This window comes from Diadema antillarum, unplaced genomic scaffold, assembly GCF_040938485.1.
Source record: "Diadema antillarum isolate AM-2024a unplaced genomic scaffold, OU_Dant_1.0 seq00000593_RagTag, whole genome shotgun sequence".
Lineage (NCBI taxonomy): Eukaryota > Metazoa > Echinodermata > Echinoidea > Diadematoida > Diadematidae > Diadema > Diadema antillarum.
The window spans coordinates 627672-637431 of record NW_027271524.1 but is presented as its reverse complement, the minus strand read 5'-3'; the positions used below and the strand labels follow the sequence as shown (position 1 = coordinate 637431).

At 38.2% G+C, this 9760-nt stretch overlaps 1 protein-coding gene across 1 annotated transcript in view; it reads right to left on the bottom strand.

Annotated features, from left to right (window-relative positions):
• Positions 1–422: 422 nt before the first annotated feature.
• The window catches only part of LOC139735718 (oxytocin-neurophysin 1-like), a 74646-nt gene continuing 65308 nt past the window's right edge, over positions 423–9760 (bottom strand). Inside the window, exons 3-4 of the mRNA XM_071646465.1 lie at positions 1206–1413; positions 423–574 (exon numbers count right to left, since the gene is read on the bottom strand). Of these exons, the coding sequence (XP_071502566.1) occupies positions 423–574; positions 1206–1413 (360 nt within the window). The remainder of the gene's footprint in view (positions 575–1205; positions 1414–9760) is intronic.

The window sequence follows — 9760 nt, the reverse complement described above, 5'->3', positions numbered from 1 at the left end:
TAGATACATCACTGGGTGTCTCAGCAGTGCCAATATAATACGGTTGATTCTGCCACTGTTACACAAGCAAATTTAACAAGACTTTTCTGTCAGTTACATCATGTAGGTAAATGACGGATTCCAGAAATTCTTGAAATACGTTTCTCTCACCTACATCTCTCAAAATTTCTTCCCACTCAAATCAAGCCTTCCTAAATGAAGAATATTGTAATTGGGAATCAAATTGCCCGAGGGGAAAAAAATCCAATTCATATCTTATGTCTTTACAAAATACATATTGAACAAATATTTACCTCTTGAAAAGGGACCTGGGAGGTTGAAATTAACTTTTTTATTTGTGTGTTGTCGTTATTCCTCTATTCTTTTTTTTTACTTGACTTTTTCTTCAGAGTTCGTGAGATAAATAAGAGTTCCCCGAGTTGTTATTGATCCTGCATATTGAGAAGTAAATCAAGAAGTTTAACTCGCAAGTCTTTCCTTGTCGACGCGGACTCCTCCCGACTCAAATCGCCTACTCTGCTGATGCTTTGCCCTTCGTCTACGAGCAGGCAAGACGCGTCTTCTGAGCAAGAATCTAAACAAAATGAGACGAGAAATGAAAACATATAGATGTAGGATATGCGTATACATTATGAAGGAACCGCCAAAGCAAAGCTTGTAAAAACCGGTTCCAGGAAACAAATACCATTGTGAAATGGAAATAGGACACAAGGTACTGATGACATAACATAACTTTAATATCCAAAAAAAACAACCCTGAAATAACAAGGTACAAAGGGCAAAAGAAGTAAAAGAGAAGAGAAGCCGATGTGAAATGGAAATAGGACACAAAGTACTGATGACATAACATAACTTTGATATAAATAGCTCAAATAACAAGGTACAAAGGGCAGAAGAATTAAAAGAAAAGAGAAAGAAAAGGAAGGAGAATGAAAAAGAGAATAAGAACTAGGTGCATAAGTAACTGACATAACAGGTACACAAGTCTACAATTTGGATTCTCGGTGGTCCTAGAAAATATGTTCTCAGAGCGATTGAATTGCGAAGTACGTTAAATCAAATTATATCGTGGACATTTTCAAAGGCGTTTGCAAACGTGTAACACATTAGGTAACAATACTTGTGTTATAACGTGGAATATGGACATGATGGAACAATAAAAACAAGAAAATGAAAGCAAGTTTTAATTCCGTGATGTTACTTACCACTATTACAGCACACACCCATGGCGACACACGTGCCGCTGGCTACGGTCTGGCACGGACTTCCCCTGAGGTCGCACGGGGTTGGAATCTCGTTTTCCCGCATACAGGAGAGAGTGTGCTGCGTGTTAATGTGGCAACCTATGGTCGGACCGCAGCAGATACCTGGTCCTACGCACCGCCCCACACCACCTGGACCACATTCGAGGCACTGGAGAAATAGCATATAAAGAAACCGATAAACATAAGAGATAGATGGCATTAACGTTTTCTAATATCTGTTCTTAAAGAATATGAACATAAAAACTACCTTTCATGGAAATGTAACCACTATCTAAACAACAAAAGAAGGAAAATACACCGACATTCTCAAAAGTGAATTTATAATGCACATTTACATAAATATGTCTACATATATGTTCTTGGTCACTATTTCATATATTCTTTAGTCAGTATATTGTGTCTGTGGGTGGCAATGTTTCTTCCCTATCAAACACATAACATTCGCCAAATGCGTACCAGCGTTGCTGAGAGACGAAGTATTCAAATCATTTAATAGTAGAGATTCGTTGGATTAACTCCCATCCAATCATGCAAATCTGCGTGTAGTGATTTCCCAGGTTGTTGCTTGTATACAACAACAACAACAACAACAACCTCAAAAAGTGCTTACGTGGCCATACATCGATTGATGTCAGTTCATAATATGCATTCCCCCCCCCCCCCCCCCCCTGCATGGAAAAGGACACCGTCCTCTCCAGTTAATCACGCTCCATATATAATGGGTTAGTGGGACGTGTCAGGCATCATTTACCCGCCACTCACGCCACGAGAATGAAGCCTCATAAATCAAAGGCCACAACATCGGTCAACGTTGACGACCGGAATAACGTTGTCGTTGTAGTAATTTGCTCTTCGCCGCTCCACCCAATTATACCTCATTCACCACGGTCAGTAAGGATCAGCGAAGTTATTTTCACAGCGTGGCGGAGACGGTAAACGGCACGAATTGGTTGGGGGATCGTGTCAGGACGGAATCCGACATATTATTTTCCTCCACTTCTGGTTTCCTGCGTGGGTTTGTTGTTCTGCACGTGGAGCCTCGTGCAAACAAAGACATCAGTAGGAACATAGGAACTTCATACGTCATGAACGACTGATGGTTGGAGCCAACTTCAGAGTGGTGGAAATAAGATTAAAAATAAATAGGGCTAATTGCTGTCGCCCTCACTATGTCCACCAGAAGTCGTCATAGAAAAGTGAAAAAGATTTTGTTGACTATCGGTCATGTTGTGTCTGTCCTAAGTAGCCTACTGCATGATTTCTGTCATCATATCATATTGATAATTAAATATCCAGCTAAATGACACCAGATTTCGCAATCTAATACTCCACAAGGCAATTTTGTTTTTTGTTTTGTTTTTTGCTAAAGGAGTTAATCACTAATTATTCCTATGACGTCAACACATTAAAAAGATGCTTTCTTTTCCTTCATCTTTTTGGGTCGATATCAGATTAAACGTAAGAAAGAAAGCAGCGGGTAAGAAAAAACAAGTGAGCATATTCAATGATAACGTAATGCTAAATCAATTAGGCCTACTGAGTCTAAAGTTAGTGAGTCATCCTGAGCCGCCCTTTTCGACTACAACTCTTCTTGATTCTTTTTCCCTTCATCACCTTGCTATCAACAATGTTTCACGAGCATTTATGTAAATATTGCATGCACAGAAAAAAAAAAACGAATAAGGTGTTGCCCTAAGTTTCATGCGTTTGCTTTCAAATGCTATACCTGTTTTTTTTTTTTTTTTTTTTTTTTTTTTTTTTTTTTTTTTACTCAGTTTCTTTGAAGTTTATTTGATAGACAACTTTGGTCCCGCTTTTATTTCTTTGTCTCCTTATGTTCTGTTACTGTGAACCATGAGATTTTTCCCCCTTTTAATGTAGTATATCAATTCCGGGAGCCATTTTCGTCTGTTTCAGATTGTTACAAATTATACGCGTACGTTCATGCCTATTGCATCTAAATCATCGGATCCACTGTATTGAAAATAGTACAGCATCATCACGTAGTGTTGGTGTAGACTAGCTACTGTATATCACGCATGCACGCGTGGTGGTTGCGACTGGTATAGGTTGCATGCAAGGGCCAGCGTTACACCACTCTATACATGTCAATTCGATTGCATCAAGTAATGTATCATCACAGAGCGTCAACCCGGGTAGAGATTGCACAAAATGTTGTTGCCAGAAACTCTGCAAATGGAAAAATATTTCTCGGCACATAAGATAAAAAAGACGTTTGTAGAATATTATCAGAAAAATTATTGTTTGCATTCATCAGTAAAATACTACATTTCTCTTTTTTTTCCTGTGCAATAATTGGTTTCTCTTCACCTTTGTCAGAGAAGGTCCAATAAGTACAATGACAGCTTTTGTATACGGCAGCTAGAATCATGTCGAGCCAAAATTGGGTCGTCATTTCAAGCTAGCTCTTCATCCCTGTTGAATTTGGTCATCATATTGACCAGTGCCTTCAAGGTTTTACGGAATGAGGTGAAACGGCAAGTATTTCCTCAGTGCATTCGCTGTTTAATCTGTTGAAAAGCAATCGCCAATGAACCTTGAAATGCATCGCATGGGGGGTCAAAACTCTAGGGTCACCACGTGACTTGCCTGGAGGGAAATTATAAGAAGGATAGACTTTTATTTTCACTTTCCAGAGGTCCATCGAGTATTTTGACCAAGCAAAGCATGAATTTTGCGCCTTGACTGGGTAACATCGGAATCACTATGCACTTTCAGCCTCAAAGATTAAACGAAGAAATGCGAACGTGGCATAGATAGCTGCCGAGTTCTTACTCATCCCACGCCAGTAGATAAATGTGGACTCATCTTGTTTCGCATCGTTGAAGAAGGACCACGTTTTTCTTTTTTGTTTTTTGTTTAAGTTTTATTTCCTGTCATGTCACATCAAGCTGTCCCAACGGTCTTTGTGGATGGTACACCCATCACCTCTGATCATGATTCTCATTATTGTGTAAAACGTGTAATGCGTCTTTTCTTTTCGACCCCAGGCAAGGAGGCACTATCATCAAGTAAGATCTCTCAATCCTGATGTTATTGAGGTATAAGACGTCCAAGTCCCCTTCTTGGACTAAGTAACTGGTGCGTCGCATTTGTGTTTTTTTTTTCTTTCTTTCTTTCAGGAAGCTTGTCAAAGTAATCCAGGAACGTCAGTTTCTGTTCTTTTCTATTTGTGTCTATAATTTGATTCATTTATTTTCAAAACGCGCAGCCGGAGATACACCGGTCAGAACGGCCCCCTTTTCGTGATTTCACTTTAGTTCGATGCACCATTTGTCAGTGTTAATTTGCACTGCTAAGCGTCACACGACGTAGCATTATCTTTTGAAACCTTAAAGTCCATTTGTTTGCAGGTGTTCTATTTTTAAAGTTTTACTCCATATATCATGCTATTTCTATTCATCTCATCAATGAAAGGAAACACAACTTTTTTTATATTTCGGCAACTAGCAGAATAACAGTTTTTGCAGAATAAAATTTTTTTTTTTTTATATACCTGAGACAAACAGCCTAAACAAAAGACAAAATTAATAACAATGACTCTACAAGAATCGCATAAATTAAAACAAAAGTTTAGGAGGGATGTAAATGGGAGGGTCACTGAATTGACGAGCGTATCATCACTTCATTACCATATTTGGAGCTGGAGTTAGGTTTAATGAGGGAAGATGACACTCGCTCAGTGATGTCTTAAAGGCCTTATACGCTCATCTTGAAGACGCCATGACCACAGAGGGCCCGGTTTCTATGGACTGCGGCTAAAAACGCTAATGATTGAATTAAGTCAACTTAATTGCTCATATTAAGCCCGTCCTAATACTACGCGGGGATTTGTTTTCAGCTTCGCCCAGGGCCGCAGGCCATAACAAAGTGATTTTTTTAGTATGAGTTTCTCTTCTTTCTTTCTTTCTTTTTTTTACGATAGAAGTCGCCCTAGTGATCCATTGGCAATGGAGACAACGTTTTCACCTTTGTCGTGTGAAAGAAAGCTGACGATGAGTTTTAGGTCACACTATCTCCTAAATATAGTTCCTTCAATATTTACGTATTATAATATCAACGCTCAAATCAATCGTCACAGGCGAGGATGAATGAAATACCTATGTTTATTATCATCGAGATATTTACGTTCATTCTGGTTGATTATTGCGAATGAAGTGTCGTAGAGCATTGCAGATCAATCATTCAAAATCAGCCGACACATATTCATGCTTGTGTATGTATGTATTTGTTTATCTTTATGTACACATGCACGCATATGGCCTACATGCATATTATGCATGCATACTTCTTTGCCGGTATCATCTTCACATCTTTGTTAGATATCCGCACATAACAGAATCGATATGTACGTTGTTGGGGGGGGGGGGGGAGAGTTGTCTTTACTCGCCGTTAAAAAAAAAGCAACAACAAAAAACTGCTTGAGTAGAGTCAGAGATCACTTTTACGCCACAAAGAGGGGTCCCACTGGTAGCGACCAACTTCGGCTTTTGATGCAATATTTCGCCCGACTAAGCAGGTTGATTAACAATCTCCGTTGTGCTATCACCTAATCCTCACGCGCTATGACACTGAGTGAGCTACGCATCGGGCGTGCGACTTAATTTGTCATCTTGAACAAATTGTATTCCCGCGTACTTTGTGTCGTTTGAAAAATAGACGAGCAGAAGCATTTTGTGAAAAAAGTTTTTATTCTACTTTCTAAAATGAATATCATTGCACCACTGCGAATGGTACTGGATTTCTAGCACCCTTTTCCCTAATACCTATAATATGCATTCCCCTCCTTTACAGTCTCTCTCTCACACACTATGCTATGGGCCATTTTTCCCCAAAAGAACTCTGCAATCCATCTAGACTCAGCTATCTGACAGCTATCATTATCAGAGGATTTCACAGACTTAAGACGATGCCCGATTGTCTTCTTATTTACATAAGATTGAAGAACCTAATCTTATCGTGTCTGGTAAGGAAGGTCGGGTCACCTCTTTCTCGATAGTGTCAAAAGCATATATATATATATATATATATATATATATATATATATGAATGAATTATATACATACATAAATAAATTATATATTTATACATATATATATATATATGTATATATATGAATGAATTATATACATACATAAATAAATCATATATTTATATATATATATATATATATATATATATATATATATATATATATACCCTACAGGTGCTGATGAAACATGTACGTGTTCCCTGCCCTTATTTGCAAAAGCGCATGTTCCTAAAAACCCCAATGTCGTGAGAATACCACGTCTTGGAGAGTATTGGCCCCTCTGGTATCTCAAAAGTCCGATGACTTATCAACGCAATCCTGCTGGGTGTCAAACACTCCTTGTGGAATACATAGTATCGGCATCAAGCGTGCCTATATCGTAATCAAGGTCAGATGAAATTATGAAACGGTATCTTTTCCCTCAACTCCCCCCCCCCCCCCCCCCTTCATAGCACTGGTAAGTTTTGTTCAACTTTATATTTAGTGCGTACTATATTTGTGTGTGTTTGTGTGTGTGTGTGTGTGACAGAGTGCGTGCGTAGAGGCGGCATAGGGGCGGGTGGGGGTGCATGTTGGCGCGTGTGGTGTTTGTGCGTGTGCGTGTGCGTGTGCGTGTGTGTTCTCGCAAGTGGCCTCGATTTCTTTTTTCTTTCGAGAAACAATGGAACATGCTCAATTGCTTTTAGCAAACTATCATTTCCCCGTATGGCGGGCATTTTGCGAGAATATATGTGTGTTAAAAAAAGGGATTTTGTTTCTTTGATTAAAAAAAGGGTCGCAATGTAAGATTAACATTATTTTGTACAATGTTTGTGTGTAATGCAGTTTGTCTACTGTTTTGTTTTTGTTTCTGTGAACGTGAATTTTGCGATATGAAATTGAACGAAATTCGAATAAAGAATGTTCTTTTTAAATCTATTTTCGTCCATTGCTTTTGATCCATGGCTGCAAGAAATGTAAGACACCACAGTTGTATAGAAGAGGCTGCTCTAAAAATTGTCTGGCCCAATGTGGCTTGAAGTTAGTCCAGGGGCACCAACAGAAACAAGGTTATAACGAAAGACCCATGCATTTACAGTCAAGGCTGCTGTGCTAAAAAGAGTAGTCCTCTAAATTTGAATTTTACATGATTGTATGCAGTTTTTCCATGTGTTGTGTGAGTGTGTGTGAGTGCGTGTTTTTATTACTGCCCGGACGGATTTCAAATTTTGTGCTGAAAATAGCTTACTTTTTGAAATTCTTCTGGAAAGGAGCAGACGTAACCTAATGCGTATGTCTGCTCTATGAAACGGATTTCAAAAAAGTTTTAACATCAATGTCTTATTCTAGTGGAAGAAACCAGCCTGTTCGGTACTATACATTCTAACCGAATATGTATAAAAAAAAAACACTCACAATGCAATTCTGTGAGTTCTCTGAAAAATTCATTCTCGTGACCAAAGAAAACGAAATAAGTGCTGACTCCACCGAATAGGAGTGAGCGTGACAGAAAAAAAAAGAGACGGGCCAAAGTCTGTATGACGTCAGAAGTGTCATCGCACTGCTGTTCGAGCCTGCGTCACCTCTTATTTTCAAATTTGTCTTAGGAGTGTCATGTCCTATCTGACTAACGGCTCGGGCGTGATCTTGACAGGAGTGTCTATGGTTTTGACAGAGCAAACACACTTATGGGAAGCTGTCGTAAAATGTGCCTTTGCTGTGAAGACGAAATGTTTCCGATTAGCATGACGTTTGGAGGTTATGGCGCCTTCGGCTCAAGCTAACGAGGTACCAAGTAATTAACTAAAGACAAGTCAGGCGCCATATTGTAAGTTGGTGCATGGCCATGTGAGTGACGCGTTCGTTTATTCTACTCCTGTCGCAATTTTACTGGGCAGTTTGGAGCCAAGGAAAAAAAGTTATTTTACTCAAAATTTGCCAAACCATTACGCGCAAAGCACTGCGTACATGTCTGCATCATCCACAAGCTTCTTTAAACAACATGATTATTGGAACGTCCCTTTTTGCGTTCTGCTCTTTCATTTCTCCGTTTATCTATTTTTATATCTCTTATCAAATGATGTCTCTTGGGTTAGATTAAAAAAAACAAGATTAAAACTGGATTATTATAAGAATGTGATTTTTAGGTTTGCAAATAGTAGAGTGGCAGGAATTATACATTGCCCGGAGGTACATAAGTATCTCTTACATAATCCATTAGGGCATTCAGTAATGCATGACTTAATCTATAAGGGAGGGCCGGGACAATGATATTAGACAGCTTAAGTTGCGGCACATACCACTTCAATCAGAAAGAAAATAATGAGCATATTTTTTTTTTTCTGACTTTCCGCCCAGAGAACTTTTATTGTTTGCTAGTGTTTCAACCAACTTAGAATTTTCCTTTACGGACTATGGGATTTGTATCTCTATCTTTTTTGTGTTTTTTTTTCTCTCTCTCTCTGTTTTTCTTTCCCTATAATACATCCCCCTCTTCCACGAGCATCATATTGGAGCCCTTTGCTTTATTGTATTGATGCTGTGTCAATTTTTTTTTTTTTGCTAATTGTGCTGGCAAGCATTCTGTATGGAAATTTAGAATGCATGACGTAATTATGTTTAGGATGTATAACTATGTGTAATGAAAAATTGTGAAATTAGCCATGTTGTTCAGTATATCTTACAAAGTTTTTGTGATACTGCAGAAAAAAAAAGGCATTGTAAAGTAATGTCATACAGAGAATGAATAAATAAATCAAATCTACTCAGATCAAATCGAATCAAATCGTGTATTGTGTGTTTTTCAGTCATGTTTTATAAGAATCGAACCCATCATACATAACACTTGATAAGAAACAAATTTGATTCAAGAGTCTGTCTGTCTCTGTTTCGATTCTTTTCTGCACCGGTGAATCATTGCACTACTGTAAAATTGGCAATGAAGGGCGTAGACCCTTCGATAAGGAGGTGATAAATGATCCATTAATTACTTGGGAATATTTTGCACAGCATTAATTTTAGTATACATCAATCAAGTACCAGAGAGGCACGCAACTATTATATTTAAACAGAAAAAAAAAATCGACAACCGTGATGACTTTATGTAAATGAAATTACTCGGTATGAAATATTCGGGACAAGAACCTCATTATTGCATCATTTGGGGTGAAAGTCGCAGAAATAAAGACAGTTATAAGATATGCATGATTTTTTTTTTCTAAACTTGATCTCAAATTACTCTCTTTAGCAATAAATTTCACATTTCTAATATCAGTTTGATTGATCCATTTCTCTGTCGAAAATTCTTAGATAAAATCTTGTTTAGACTGAGAGGGCGTCGCCTGAAGAAACTTAAAAAGAGTTCGAAAAAAATGATGACTTCTATCGCTTCACGGAAAATCAAGATCTCGGTGATTTTTCTTTTATTTATCGCCTATACTTGTAAATGATGAGGTGACAAGAT